Source organism: Oncorhynchus kisutch, linkage group LG19, assembly GCF_002021735.2.
Source record: "Oncorhynchus kisutch isolate 150728-3 linkage group LG19, Okis_V2, whole genome shotgun sequence".
NCBI lineage: Eukaryota > Metazoa > Chordata > Actinopteri > Salmoniformes > Salmonidae > Oncorhynchus > Oncorhynchus kisutch.
The window spans coordinates 31,796,606-31,812,410 of NC_034192.2; the positions used below are offsets into that span (position 1 = coordinate 31,796,606).

At 46.6% G+C, this 15,805-nt stretch overlaps 1 protein-coding gene across 2 annotated transcripts in view; it reads left to right on the forward strand.

Moving 5' to 3' along the window:
• LOC116354958 (protein diaphanous homolog 1-like) overlaps positions 1-15,805 on the forward strand; it is a 57,740-nt gene that overhangs the window by 27,756 nt on the left and 14,179 nt on the right. For both annotated transcript variants that reach the window (XM_031797135.1, XM_031797134.1), the window contains exons 3-10: positions 10,306-10,404; positions 10,535-10,629; positions 10,799-10,900; positions 11,228-11,467; positions 11,755-11,884; positions 13,040-13,164; positions 13,422-13,586; positions 14,064-14,196. In XM_031797135.1, the coding sequence (XP_031652995.1) occupies positions 10,306-10,404; positions 10,535-10,629; positions 10,799-10,900; positions 11,228-11,467; positions 11,755-11,884; positions 13,040-13,164; positions 13,422-13,586; positions 14,064-14,196 (1,089 nt within the window). The remainder of the gene's footprint in view (positions 1-10,305; positions 10,405-10,534; positions 10,630-10,798; positions 10,901-11,227; positions 11,468-11,754; positions 11,885-13,039; positions 13,165-13,421; positions 13,587-14,063; positions 14,197-15,805) is intronic.

A 15,805-nucleotide genomic window follows, 5' to 3' on the forward strand; every position in this document is an offset into this window, starting at 1 on the left:
ATTGAGCAGCCGCTCTCTTTCCTTTACCGGAGGGAATAATGCTCCAGGAGAAAGAGAAATGTTCTTATTGTATAACATTTCAAATCCAATTGCAGGGAAAACACAGCTACCCTGTTGTCACAATTAAAGACAAGGTTCTCAGCTTTCTGTAGGTATAATTTAACTTTTTTAATGTACATTTTTTGCTCAATTTTATAACCAAGGTATTTGATATTGATATTAGTGCACATAAAGATGCAGGCAAAGTCATCTCGATTGAACATAAAGTACATCATTTCTGGAACCCAATATAACAGGAAAATATATTTTATTTATAAAAGTAATGTGTTGGGGGAGGGGTGTATTTCTGTCCGTAATAAAGCCCTTATGTGGAAAAATAATCATTCTGATTGGCTGGGCCTGTCTCCCCAGCATGTGGGCCTGGCTGCCAAGCGGCTGCACTCCCTGCCCAGTCATATGAAACCCGTAGATTAGGGCCTAATTAATTGATTTCAATTGACTGATTTTCCTTATATGAACTGTAACTCAGTAAAATATGATTTTTTAGCTCATTATTAATCCAATTGGCTACCCCAATTTTTTTTTTGACAATCACTGGATTGAGTTGAACATTTAAAAAAGATATATGTTGAACCACAACCTGAGGAGTTGAACCAACTTTGTTCTTGAACACCATCTCAGTAGACTATTAGACTTTTTAATAAAGCACTGTGAATGACTGTACAACATGCTACTCGTTTTTATATTGCGAGGAAAAACTTAGTAGCGCTAGTGCAACCAGTGGAAAATGTTAAGTCTGAAACTCTGCATACACACACGCGCGCGCTACACTACTGTATGTAGGTTTCCTTTATGTGGATGAAAGAGGAGAGCCAGGCCCCCATTTTAGCAGTTGGATTAAATCTTGTTCCTGATCATCTGTGGCAGACAGACGGACAGAGACGCTAGCTGGCTGCTCAGAGCTAATCCTTGTGATTGAGGCCGGGTCTCGCTGGGGCTGTCCCCGTTCTTACCCCTCTCCCCCTATCTATCTCTCTTTCCCCCCTCTCTTGCCCCTCATCATCTCCTCTCCATACCCTCCTTCTCTATTCTTGCTTTCTTCCTCATCTCCCTCCCCCTATTCCTCCTCCTCTTCATCCGTGCCTATGTGAGCCCTGGCCAGACCCTGAGACTGGCAGAGAAAGCGAGAGTGACAATAACAGGAACAGAAGTTTATGGTGGCTTGAAGACATTTAGATCTGACATCTTTTTCTCAAGTGTGTGTGTGTTTTTTTCATGCCCTGCGAGCACTGTGTGACATTTTAAAGGGCAGTATCCCTCTCCCCGCCCCCATGTCTTTTAAAGGCAGAGCCCAGGGGCCTATGGATCCCGCTGAAACGCTCTCTCTGCCTCCTATTCGCCGTGTGCGCGTGTCAGTCTGTTTCCACCATGTGGTCAACTCGCGACTGCTAATCAAGCCTGCGAGGCTAGCCCAAGGAGACAGAGGGAGAGAGCGAGCTAGAGGAGGGAGCTAGAGAGAGAGAGAGCTTTCCTTTGTCCTCCTCACTGAAGCAGAGAGATGCCTGGGAGGAGAAGCAGACGGATGGAGATGGAGACTAAGGGAACAGGGGGCGGGGGGGTGTTAACAGAGTGAATGTCTGCACTCCTCTGTGGCATGACACTGTGGAGCCCGACGTTCCCCTTTTAATCTCTGCTTCCTTTCTGCTTTCTTCCTCTCCTCCTTTCCTGGTGTCTGTCCAGAATGAGCGTGTTAATATTTCAGAGCAACAGAAGTACTGCTCCATACCCTTCCATAGCCCTAGGCGGTTGTTACCTAGGGGGTTAGAACAGTGTGTGTGTGTACGGTGTCTATATGACTACCACATGACAATCTCTGTCAGTGTCGTGCGGTTGTGTTGCGATTGATCTAATCTTTTCTGAGACGGCTTGCAGTACCCCGTCAACCACCCTAGAGGGAGCCGTTTGACTGCAAGGCCAATACTACATCCTCAAGGACGTCCTCTCTCTGCTCGCGCTCCACACCGTGTACCAACCACTAGTGGATTTTTCGAGCACCACACACACACACACACGTACACACACAGAGGTACATACGCACACACACACACATGGCGGGTGGGCGAGCGGGCGGATGGGCAAGTGTCAACCCCCTCCAGCGCTGGTTGGGCTTGTCTGAGTCCTCTGGAGTGTGAAGGAGGGACGGGGAGAGGATCAATCTGAGGTGTGTGTAATTTTGTGTGTGTGGGTGTGGTTGTGTGGAACTCAAGGTCAATGGCAAAGTGAAGTGGATGAGAAGAGGAAACATTTGCACACATAGCCCTCACCCTTTCTCTCTCCCTCACCCTTTCTCTCTCCCTCACCCTTTCTCTCTCTCTCTCTCTCTGCCTCCCTTCTCTCCCTCCCTCCCTTTCTCTCTCTCTCTCTGCCTCCCTTCTCTCCCTCTCTCTCTCTCTCTCTCTCTCTCTCTCTCTCTCTCTCTCTCTCTCTCTGCCTCCCTTCTCTCCCTCCCTTTCTCTCTCTCTCTCTCTCTCTCTCTCTCTCTCTCTCTCTCTCTCTCTCTCTCTGCCTCCCTTCTCTCCCTCCCTCCCTCTTTCTCTCCATTTCCTTTGTTTGACTCGTTTTATGGCCCTCTCTCTCTCTCTCTCTCTCTCCCACCCTTCTCTCTCTCCCTTTAACTGTCCTCCTCTCCTCCCTCTTCATTTCGCAAACACACTCCCTATTATTCCCTCTCTCCCCCCTCTCTCTCTCTCTCGCTCTCCCCCCCCTCTCGCTCTCCCCCCTCTCTCTCTCTCGCTCTCCCCCCCTCTCGCTGTCCCCCCTCTCTTGCTCTCCTCTCGCCCCCCCCCCCCCCCCCCTCTCTCTGTTTTAATTAGCTGGTGTAATTGCAGTAGTAAATCTTAGCTCATGTCCCAGGGAGAGTGGCTGATATAGGGCTGATTTAATAACCACAGCCAGTGGTAGCGTATTACAGCTAACCTCTAACTGCCTCTTCTCGCCCTGTGTGTGTGTGTATCGGCCGGGTGTTTTAAAGGGGGGTTTATGAGCTGTTTATGTGGTTGTGGCAGCAGTGAGAATGAGTTCAAGGTGAATCTGTGTCTGTGTGTCAGCTGTGGTGCCTTATCAGTGATGCAGGCTGAATAGTGTGTGTGTGTGTGTGTGTGCGTGCTTCATCACTGATGCAGGCTGCATGGTGTGAGTGCGTCATCACTGCAGACCTTCATGGCCAGGAGAGCAGAGAGAGGTCAGAACGGCCCTGAGAGAATAACACACACACACACACAACCTTTCTCTCTAGAACACACACCCTCTCATACACTCTCAGGGTCACTCTCACAGAGAGTGACAGAGTAGTAACCACTAGGACCGTGGTGTTCCTTACTGTTGGCTGATACATTACTATAGAAACAGTACTGTGGTTTAGCCAGTAGAGGTCACTCATACTCCACGCATCCCCATACATACAGCCATCCACATGAGTGACTCTTTTGTTCTACAGCACATGGATCACTGGCTGTACTAAGTGTACAAAACATTAAGAACACCTTCCTAATATTGAGTTGCACCCCACCACCACCACCCACCCACTCTACAAGGTGTTGAAAGCGTTCCACAGAGATGCTGGCCCATGTTGACTCCAATGCTTCTCACAGTTGTGTCAAGTTGGCTGGATGTCCTTTGGGTGGTGGATCATTCTTGATACACACGGTAACCTGTTAAGTGGGACAAACCCAACTGCATTGCAGTTCTTGACACAAACCGGTGCGCGTGGTACCTACTACCATACCCCGTTCAATGACACTTAACTCTTTTGTCTCGCCCATTCACCCTTTGAAGGGCACACATATACACATTCCATTTCTCAAGACTTCTTCAACCTGTCTCCTCCCCTTCATCTACACTGATTGAAGTGGATTTAACAAGTGACATCAATAAGGGATCGTAGCTTTCACCTGGATTCACCTGGTCAGTTTGTCACAGGAAGAGCAGGTGTTCTTAATGTTTTGTACACTCAGTACTCATAGCTAGTTCAATGATTAGAAAGTACATTTAAAATGGTTTAAAAAAAATATATATATATACATATATAGTTCTAAGGAGATGTTATAAGATTATGTAAATGTAAGGATGCCATAAGGGTTCAATACATGAAGTAGATATACATAAAGTAGAGCTGCATTATGTTGAGACTTTATGAGATTGGGTCGGAAACGCATTGAAGAGGTCTAATCGAGTGTTAGAGTAGAGGCTTTTAGTATACTTAAAAAATCTGTTTTGGGACTTGTGTATCTTAACTCAATGATGTAGGTAATTCATTTAAATAAATATATGTTGTCTGTATGTATGTATACACTAGGGCTACTCTTCCAACCATATATAACTTAATTGTTTGTACTTTTTACAAAGATTTTACATTCTCTAGATGGTACTTTTTGGTCATGCGTCTTTACCATACCATCATAGCACACATGCAAGCTGATGACTGGTGGAAATGACAAATAAATGACATTCTCATTTTGTTATTATTTGATATTTGCCGTTTAAATGATTTTCAACTTTATACAGCCTTTATGAGATGACATGTGTGCGCTGTGGGTCAGTGGAGTAATTCTTCCAAGCAGCTCCACTGTTCAGACACCAGGGGTGCGCAAGTGAGCACAGTCCTAGCCCCTCCCCTAACCCCTCCCACCCAGCCTGGCCCTCCCACATCCTGCTTCCCTTCCCCCCCCTGCCCCACCCAGCCATCTGCTGTTGGGCTCCACATGCACTGCCAGGAATCCATTTTCCCTGCTTCCTTTCAGAAAGAAAAACAGGATGAAGGGGCTCTTTCAGTCCGAGGTTATTCTGGAACCCCCCCTATTCTTTCTCTCTTTAACACACACACTCACACACTGTGGCGTAATGTGCACATTTTAAAGTTTAAAGGGACCAAGTCTCAGTCAGCTGACCTTCTGTTAAGTTTAGACAAAAGACCTCATGCCACTTTTTAGCCTCCCCCCTTCCCCATGCTCTACATTTTCTCTCCAGTCTTTGTCACGTACATTCCATTCAAACTTTTAGAGTAACTTCATTTTCAAATTGAACGCGTGAGGCTTCCAGTCTAAACATATTGAATTAAGGTTGTGAAGTTCAAGACTTTGTAAGCAGGAGAAAAGTGTGTTGTATGGCAGCTAGACATGTAAGAAGCATAGTATCAGGAGCCTCTCAGTCCAAACCTTAAGAATGTGACTCTCGAAACCTAAAACCCTCTCCTCCACTTCTAGCTGGGGAGAAACTCGGGGCAGAAGAATGTTGTATGTGGGGGAAGTTGTATTCAAGTTATATAATGTTGAGTGCACTTCTCCCAGCTGGCCAGTAGAGGTGTGTCATGAGCCACTCTTTTCCTCCATATGCACACAATGGACTCTGCCATCTGTAAGCTTTTAGAATAAAAATAACCTTGGTCCAGTCTACTCCGCATGCAGGGAGTGGTAATGAGAGAATGAAAGAGGAGAGGGAAATGGATGAAATAAGAGAGCTTTTCTCTCAGAAGGGGTTGATTTTAATTTTTTTGTTCTTTCCTGTTTCTCTCTTTTCTTCGCTCCAAGGCAGCGAGCCGTCACCTCCTCACACAGATTCTATCCTTTTAAGGAGCGAGAGGGGAAGGGAGGAGAGAGAGAAGAGGATGGGGGGATGAATAACAGTTCATGCCTGGTGACTGATAAACAGTCTCCTTTTTGTACAGACACTCCAACAGACTTTTTAAAGAAAAATGTTTACCCTTTATTTAAGCTTTAACTATTCAACTACTGCATGACTTGGCTCTTCTCCTTAACCCTCCTCTCCTTCTTTGTTTCTCTCTTTTAGCAGGAGATAGATTTGTAATGTTAGTTGAACAGTAACGAAAAGACTTCAGCGCACACACACACACACACACTTGTCTCAGTGCCAGACAGCTGTTGGAGAGGCAGGGGGCTGTGGTGGGGTAACCAGGGGGAGGGGGCGTGTGGGGGTGAGTAAGGGGTCCCCTTTGTGCGGGTGGGGAGCAATAGAACTACAGCATGTACTATAAAACGAGAACGTTTGTGTGTTTGCTAATGGACATGCCATGTGTGTGTCAGTGTTCTCCCCCCATTGTGGCAGTTTAGTGTGAGTGGTGTGTTATCAGTGGCCAGTAGGGGTGCCATTGCACCATAAATGAGAGAACCTGTATGTGTGCAGCTGTTTTGCCCTCGTCCTAGGACCCGTTTTGCCCTTGGTTTAGGACCCGTTTTGCCCTTGGCTTAGGACATGTTTTGCCCTCGGCTTAGGACCCGTTTTGTCCTCGTCCTAGGACCCGTTTTGCCCTCGTCCTAGGACCCGTTTTGCCCTCTGCCTAGGACCCGTTTTGCCCTCGGCTTAGGACCCGTTTTGCCCTCGGCCTAGGACCCGTTTTGCCCTCAGCCTAGGACCCGTTTTGCCCTCAGCCTAGGACCCGTTTTGCCCTCGGCCTAGGACCCGTTTTGCCCTCGGCCTAGGACCCGTTTTGCCCTCGGCCTAGGACCCGTTTTGCCCTCGGCCTAGGACCCGTTTTGCCCTCGGCCTAGGACCCGTTTTGCCCTCGGCCTAGGACCCGGTTTTGCCCTCGGACCCGGTTTTGCCCTCGGCCTAGGACCCGTTTTGGCTTAGGACCCGTTTTATGATAGTGATGTAATGACGATCTGTGTCGACAACAACGTCATAGGAAAGCGTATCAGAGGGCTGTGCTCTGATTGGCTAGAGCGCATCATGCACTATAATAAGCGTAAGAGCACACTCTCATCCCCTCTCTCTCCTCTCATCCCCTCTCTCTCTCCTCTCATCCCCTCTTCTCTCGCTCTCTCTACGTGACCAAAAGTATGTGGACACCTGCTCGTCGAACATCTCATTCCAGATTCATTAATATGGAGTTGGTCTCTACTTTGCTGCTGTCACAGCCTCCACTCTTCTTTCCACTAGATGTTTGAACATTACTGTGGGGACTTCCATTCAGCCACAAGCATTATTGAGGTTGGGCACTGATGTTGGGCAATTAGGTCTGGCTCGCAGTCTGTACCAATTCATCCCAAGGTGTTCGATGGAGTTGGGGTCAGGGCTCTATGCAGGCCAGTTAAGTTCTTCCATACTGATCTCGACAAACCATTTCTGTATGGACCTCGCTTTGTGCACAGGGGCATTGTCATGCTGAAACAGGAAAGGGCCTTTCCCAAACTGTTGCCACAAAGTTGGAAGCACACCTTTACCTAGAATGTCATTGTATGCTGTAGCGTTACGATTTCCCTTCACTGGAACTAAGGAGCCTGAGCCAGGAAAAACCATTATTCCTCCTCCACCAAACTTTACAGTTGGCATTATGCATTCATGTAGGTAGCTTTCTCCTGGCATCTGCCAAACCCAGATTCGTCTGTCGGACTGCCAGATGGCGAAGAGTTATTCATAAGTTCATTGAACGCATTTCCACAACCAATGTTTGTCTGTGGAGATTGCATGGCGGTGTGCTCGATTTTATACACCTGTCAGGAACGGGTTTAGCTGGATAAGCCGAATCCGCTAATTTGAAGGGGTGTCCACATACTTTTGTATATATCTTGTATGTCCCATCTCTATTTGTCTCTCTGAGTGTGTGTGTGTCTATGTCCCTGTGTGTTTGTCTCTGTCAGTGTGTGTAACGGCGGATATCCTGATAGTCTTCCTGCTCTCTGTAGGCTCCAGGACAGAGTGTGCGAGACACAATGGTGTTTATGATTCCTATTGACAATATAGACAGTACACACACACACACACACACACACACACACACACACACACACACAATACATTAGGTACATACGAAGACAACATATGCTTGTTGTCACACAGGGAAAACACATATGCTACCCACAGACAGCAGACAGGTGACAAAGATGCTAACAGGAGGTCATGATGCCCAAGTGAAACAAACAATGCTGTTCAGTAGTGGCTGTGAGTGGTGGAGTGTGAGAGAGTGGGGCCTCAGACAAAGGCCTGCTCTTTGTTATTATACAGTGTACTGTGGTAGTACTGTAGTGGTAGTACTGTTGTAGTAGTTATATATACAGTACCCGTCAAAAGTTTGGACACATCTACTCATTCCAGGGTTTTACTTTATTTTTTACTATTTTCTACATTGTAGAATAATAAAGACATCAAATCTATGAAATAACAAATATGGAATCATGTAGTAACCAAAAAAGTGTTAAACAAATCTAAATATATTTGAGTTTTTTCAAAGTAGCCACCCTTTGCCTTGACAGCTTTGCACACTCTTGGCATTCTCTCAACCAGCTTCACCTGGAATGCTTTTCCAACTGTCTTGAAGGAGTTGTTGGCTGCTTTTCCTTAACTCTGTGGTCCAACTCATCCCAAACCATCTCAATTGAGTTGAGGTCGGGTGATTGTGGAAGAAACTTTTAAAGTTCTTGACATTTTCCGGATTGACTGACCTTTCTTTGTTACATTAGACTTATTCTAAAATGGATGAAACCTGTTTTACTCATCAATCTACACATAATACCCCATAATGACAAAGCAAGAACTCTGTTTTAGACATTTTTGCAGGTTTATTAACTTAAATATCACATTCACATAAGTATTCAGACCCTTTACTCAGTACTTTGATAAAGCACCTTTGGCAGCAATTGTAGCGTTAAGTCTTCTTGGGTATGATGCTACAAGCTTGGCACACCTGTATTTGGGTTCTTTCTCCCTTCTCTGCAGATCCTCTCAAGCTCTGTCAGGTTGGATGGGGAGCGTCGCTGCACAGCTATTTTCAGGTCTCCAGAGATGTTCGATCAGGTTCAAGTCCGGGCTCTGGCTGGGCCACTCAAGGACATTCAGAGACTTGTCCCGAAGCCACTCCTGCGTTGTGCTGGCTGTGTGCTCAGGGTCATTGTCCTGTTGGAAGTTGAACCTTTGCCCCAGTCTGAGGTCCTGAGCACTTTGGAGCAGGTTTTCATCAAGGATCTCTCTGTACTTGGCGCCGTTTATCTTTCCCTCAATCCCGCCTTGTGTCCCTGCCACCACCATGCTTCACCGTAGGGATGGTGCCAGGTTTCCTCCAGACGTGACGCTTGGCATTCAGGCCAAAGAGTTCAATCTTGGTTTCATCACACCAAAGACCTGAATGGTGGAGTGCTGCAAAGATGGTCGTCCTTCTGGAAGGTTCTCCCATCAACACAGAGGAATTCTGGAGGTCTGTCAGTGACCATCGGGTTATTGGTCACCTCCCTGACCAAGGCCCTTCTCCCCCAGTTTGGCCGGGCGGCCATTTTAGAATAAGGCTGTAAAGTAACAAAATGTGGTAAAAGTCTAGGTGTCTGAATACTTTCCAAGTGCACTGTATGGTATATTTCGAAATACCGAATGTATGATTTTCAAAAACAATTTAAAAAATAAAGTCATTTTTTTGTGGGGGGCGGTACTGCATGCTATGCCACTGCTTATAACTAACTATACGTTAAGTATAACCATAAGATATCTAAGATGTGTTAAATAAATTATATCAAGCTCAAGGCTGAAGCTTGCTAACTTAGCAAGATCAAGCTTCTTAGTTACAGCAGAGACATTCAATCGCTTCCTGGATCAAGATCCCTGTTAGCTAAATTATTTTGTGCGTACAATTATTTTTGTGTGTGTGTGTGTGTGTGTTTGTGTCCAACACACTGAACTCAACCCCAGAAGTACACACACTCCCCACAGACAAGTTCCTGACCCTTGTCCCAACAGTTTGAGTGTGTATGGTGGTGTGTTCGCTGCTGCTTTGTGCCTGCCTCCGAGACCTCCATGTCCATCTGCATGAGAACTATGTCCAGTAGCCTTGTGCGACGTGAAAATTCTTCCCCCGTGGTGGTGGAGTGCTGTTTCTCCCGTCTACTCCGAGGTGTAACGTTACAATGCTCCCAACACCTCCATGACGTTCTACAGCTGGAGGTGGGAGACGCACAAAAAGGGCATCTCTCTCTCTCTGCCAGCCTCTATCTACATCCACCTCTCCCCCCCTCTATTTCTATCACTCTGTTTTCCTTGTCATATGCTTTAAAATGGTCACCTTGGCCTCCTCTCCACTGCTATGTTCCTTTTTTTACCCTCTTGGGCGCCATCTATCTCCTCCCTATAGTTGAAATGTGCTTCAGGATTGACGCGAGTCCTCTTGCCATTTTAGCTTTTATCTAAAGTGACTTAGTTGCCGTGCTCTACCAACTGAGCTACTGAAGACCAAATATTAACAATATAAAATCTTCACCCCCACCTCTCTCTGTCTCTCTCTCGCTCTCTCTCTCTCTCTGTGAATAGCTAAGAAAGACCAGGAGGGAGAGGAGGAAAAGAAAACAACCCAGAAGAAGAAGGTGAAAGAGTTGAAGGTGTTGGACTCCAAATCATCTCAGAACCTCTGTGAGTGCCGTCACCACCATCCACTATGCTCAGCTTCTCAGGGCTACAATGCAGCAAATGATCTAGCAGTCACGTGTTGTTAGGTTGTGTGTGTGTGTGTGTGTGAGCTCTGACTGGCTGTGTGTTTCAGCCATCTTCCTGGGCTCGTTCCGTTTGCCCTACGAGGAGATCAAGAACGTCATCCTGGAGGTCAACGAGAAGCTGCTCTCTGAGTCCATGGTGCAGGTACAGAACAGAGAGAGGGTGTCTTTGTTTGTCTGTCTGGCTTGCTGGCTGAACGTGAGCCGAGTCGGTGTTTCCTATGCGTGTGTATTTATGCATTCAAATGTTGTATTCGTCCTGTGTGTAAATTAATGTTCTCTGTGTCTCTCTCTGTGTCTCTCTGTCTGTGTAGAATCTTATCAAGCAGCTGCCTGAACAGGAAACGCTAAATGTTCTGGGTGAGATGAAAGACGAGTATGAAGACCTGGCAGAGGCCGAGCAGTTTGGAGTCGTGGTGAGAACAGAACACACACGCTATTATGTGGGAAAATGAGGCGTTAACAAAGCTCTGATTGGCCTGAATAAACCATAGCGTAACACATTAGACTTGGAAAACACGAACTAGCCAACTACACACACAAACCCATTGACCCTAGTCAAACACTACCAGGAAATACAATCCCTCCTAACCCACTTTAAAGGAAACATAACTTATAAAAGGCTTTATAGAGCATTCACAAGTGTTCGTTTGCACTAAAAAGATGCTTCAGAAATAATTTAGAACACATTTACCTCTTGTGTCTGTCATGGACTCCAACACTCCCTTCGCTCCCGCCTCCAGATGTCGACGGTGAAGCGGCTGAAGCCTCGGCTGACGGCCATCTTGTTCCGGCTGCAGTTTGAGGAGCAGCTGAACAACATCAAGCCAGACGTGGTGTCCGTGACGGCGGCCTGCGAGGAGCTGAGGAAGAGCGCCACCTTCTCCCAGCTGCTGCAGATCATCCTGCTGGTGGGCAACTACATGAACGCCGGTTCCCGCAACGCCAAGGCCTTCGGATTCAGCATCAGCTACCTCTGCAAGGTGTGTGTGTGTGTGTGTGTGTGTGTGTGTGTGTGTGTGTGTGAGAGAGAGAAGCACGTGTACACACATGCACGTCACTCAGAGGCCTTCACATTCAACATCCACTCCTTCTGCAAGGTGATAGAGAGAGATCTACACGCGTAAATAAACTAACACACAGACACAACCGCATATCTACAGACACACTACAGGGTTAGGACAAAATGGACGTGATAAGCAGACTGCATTGAGGGTTTTAAAAGGGAGGGGGATCAAACTCTTGTCTGATTTGCCCTCTGTCCAATCAGCTGCGGGATACCAAGACGGCTGACCTGAAGCAGACGCTGCTGCACTTCCTGGCTGACGTTTGTCAGGAGCAGTACCCCGACGTCATGACCTTCCCAGACGAGCTCATCCACGTGGAGAAGGCCAGCCGAGGTAACCACGACAACCATGGACCACACTAGGGTCGGGCGACGTCAACCTTTTGTCCTATCGTGATCAAGTAGTGATAAAATCACGGGCTGGATAGAAGCAGCGTCCTCCATCCTCGTGCTTCACACTACTTGTTTTGCTTCCTCCTCTCTTAATTTTCATTCTTGTTCTCTTTGAAAGCGGCAACTTTAGGACGATAGAATATTTAGGAAATAGGCTACTGTTCATAACTTAAATTTGTCTTTAAGCTGTTATGATCGGCCTAGTAGGAGTTTAGGTTATTGGCCTAGTAGGAGTTTAGGTTATTGGCCTAGTAGGAGTTTAGGTTATTGGCCTAGTAGGAGTTTAGGTTATTGGCCTAGTAGGAGTTTAGGTTATTGGCCGTTTTGGTTTTGGTTTTAGATGGATTTTTTCCCGCACGGATCATTTATTTCTTAATGGGCTTAAACTTGAAGCTTGTAATTCAACATTTTTTCTATAGTCTATTGCTATCATTTGATCGCTCTCGTTATGAGTCCCCTGGCTACCATGCATGCGTAAAATGATGAAAGTGTAGCTTGGCCCAAAGTCCTATTCATATCAAATGAAGAGGGAATAAAGCCTGTGTTTTTTTAATTAGAAAAATATATATATATTACAGCTAGACCCAATCTAGTTAAGGTTCGTTATAAATATACGGAATAGCTTTGAGCTAGAGAGAGAAGCAGTATTCTGACTGGACATTTTGCGCTGCTTTTGGGGGAATTTTCACCTTGGCTACTTTACTCTGTTGCGTTCTGTAGGCTTGCATAAATAACAGGCTGTTTATTGAAATAGGGCAATAGCAAATAGGACCCAGGCAGATTACTCGGAATGTCACTCGTGTGCTGACCGACTCGGTCCCTTAGGGCTACGGCGCGGCGCCAGTCACTTTTTAAATGGGCTAAACCATCGCCTGTCACATCGCTGTGTCGTCACCATCGGCGATGGCTGACAGTAGATGCTAGACGATGCTATCGTAATATTGCCCAACCCTAGACTACACCTAACATCTGCCCTCATAACTAAGACGGGGGGGGGGTGGATGCAAATATTCGGACACAGTTTTCCTTTCCTTGTTTTCTCTCCTCATCCCCTTCCCTTTCATGACACGTATTTCCCCTCTAACCCCTGTGCCAGTGTCGGCTGAGACTCTGCAGAAGAACTTGGAGCAGATGGGCCGTGCGCTGAAGAGTCTGGACAAAGACCTGGAGACCTTCCCTCCTCCACAGAGTGACAGGGACATGTTCATAGAGAAAATGAATATATCCTTTACTACTGCGAATCACATTCACTCGAAGTCCAACTTAACTCCAGTCATTTTCACTTCCTCTGACCCAATAGAATGACGTGTGAAGTGTTGTTTCTAATTAGCTCCACACACCCTACAAATTACGACGGAGACCGGGACGCATCCTCTGATGTCATTTCCTGCAGGCCAGGTCTTCCGTGCTGAATGTGTGTGAGTGTGTAGGCCTCTGTGTGTTTGCTGGGCCGTGTGTTCCTTAACACTGTTCCCCACAGCTTCGTGGGCAGTGCCAGAGAGCAGTACGAGAAGTTGGACATGATGCATAAGAACATGGAGAAGCAGTACTCTGACCTGGGGGACTACTTTGTGTTCGACCCTCGCAAGATTTCTGTCGAAGAGTTCTTTGGCGACCTCAACAACTTCAAGAACATGTTCCAGGTGAGTGTACGCTCGCGCGCACGGGTGTCTCTCATTTCGGGTTCAATTCTACACACTGAAGTCGATAGCGAACAGCGTCGTTTCTCCTCACCGGTCTGTGCAAATAATATTTACTTTGTTAGTAGGCAGGTGTAGTCTACAGGTCATTCCTTATCAGTTCCCTCTTAGCCTAAACAAACACATTAGAGGGAAGAGGGAGGAAGTGGAAACTGGGGGGCAGGTTCTGCCACCTGTTCCTAGTGTTGACATGGCATTCGTAACGGGTGGCGTGTCTGTCACATTTTAAAGCGTTTAGCTGCAACTGTGGTTTACTAAGAGAGCTCCGTGATCCTACAGGTGCAGGTGCTGGCTTGTTTGACCCGGTCGTCTTGGCACGTGGCCAACTCTTCAAGTGTTTCTCGGTGTCGTGTGCTCGCGCTTTCTCCCCCCTCTCGCGTACACACGCACTCACTGTCTCTTGTGTCCATGTCCCCTCAGCAAGCCGTGAAGGAGAATGCGAAGAGGAGGGAGGCAGAGGAGAAGATCAAGAGAGCAAAGCTGGCCAGAGAGAAGGCTGACCGGGAGAAGGAGGAGAAACAGAAGAGAAGCCAACAACTGGACCTCAACGAAGGTCAGAGTGTCTGTGGGAGAGGAGTGGGTCAACGTGTGTGGGTGGGAGGATGTTTTGTGAACTGAACTTCTCCTTGATACCAGTTGGGGGCAGTCAGAGCCCACTGTACTGCGGGATCTGTGGTTGTGTGTGTGTGTGAGTGTGTGTTCTCCAGTAATCCACAGCAGACCTAAGATAATCTAATATAGAGGATCTCTGCACAGAGCGAGAGAAAAGAGCGCGTGAACGAGAGACGGAGGATACAAATGTGGAGGATACTGTAGTCTCTGTCTTATCCCCTCGTCCGTTGTTTTTGGAACGAGGGATTTTCTTCTCAGAAAAGAGTAAGAAGATGGAGGAACTCTCTAGCTCCACAAATACTTTCCTCTCTGTCTGGGATTCAAACAGGCTGGGATAGCGGCCATCTTATCCTGACACACACACACACACACACACACACACACAGGGCAATGCGCTGAAACCCATACAAACGGACCACAAATAAGAAACTTTTTTTTGCCTTCTACACCCTCACACAAGCTGTCCCTCCCCCACTTTTCTTTCTCTGACCTACTTTCGGGAACATTCCTCCTCTTGGCTCCAGTTGGTCTCCCTTGGGACTCCACAGTTCCACAGTCAACAGAATTCCTCTCTGCTACAGCGCTGTGTGTGTGTGTGTGTGTGTGTGTGCACTCTTTCACCCACATTATTTCCCTCTCTCCTGATGTGTTCCAGCTGGCTCTTCTCCTCCCTCTTTTTCTTCCATCTCTCCCTAATTCTTTCCATATTTTCTCCCCTTTCTTTTTAAAGGGGCAGCAAGTGATCTACCTGCCATTTTAACCAATTTTCCATGCAGTGTGTCGAACGTGAAGGAGTCCGTTTTCATGGTCAACCACTACAGACATTCAAAACACACACACACACACACACACACACACACACACACACACACACACACACACACACACACACACACCCATCCATCCATCCAGCCATCCATTCCTTCATAGAGCTTTGAGTGCCTATTGAGCTTCATGTCGACAGTTCACCATGAAACTTGACTGCACATTTGTGTGTGACTGGGAGGGGAGAGGCCATTTACTTACAGGTGGTAGGACTGCCAAAGCTCTGTGGTATTCTTCACAACCTAGTTAAACACACACACACACAGTACACTCACTCACCTAGTCTTTGTTGTGCGTGTTGACCTGTGTTTCAAGGTCTCTCTTCCTAATTACTTTGCCTCACGTTTTACTTCCTGCTTCTCACACCCTCCCTCTCTCCCACACACACACTAGTTGGTTGAACTCTGTGAGGTCAGTGTGTGTTTGGAGTTCATGGCCTTAACAATCCCATGTGAAATAAACAGACTGTGTCCTCAGTTTCTCTCACACATACACTCGCGTTTATAATTAGATGTCGACCGATTATTATTTTTCAACGCCGATACTGATTATTGGAGGACCAAAAAAAGCCGATACCGATTAATCAGCTGATTTAAATAAAAAATTAAAAAAATACAATGTTTTTGTAATAATGACAATTAACAACAATACTGAATTAACTTATTTTAACTTAATATAAAACATCAATAAAAACCAATTTAGCCTCAAATAAATAATGAAACATG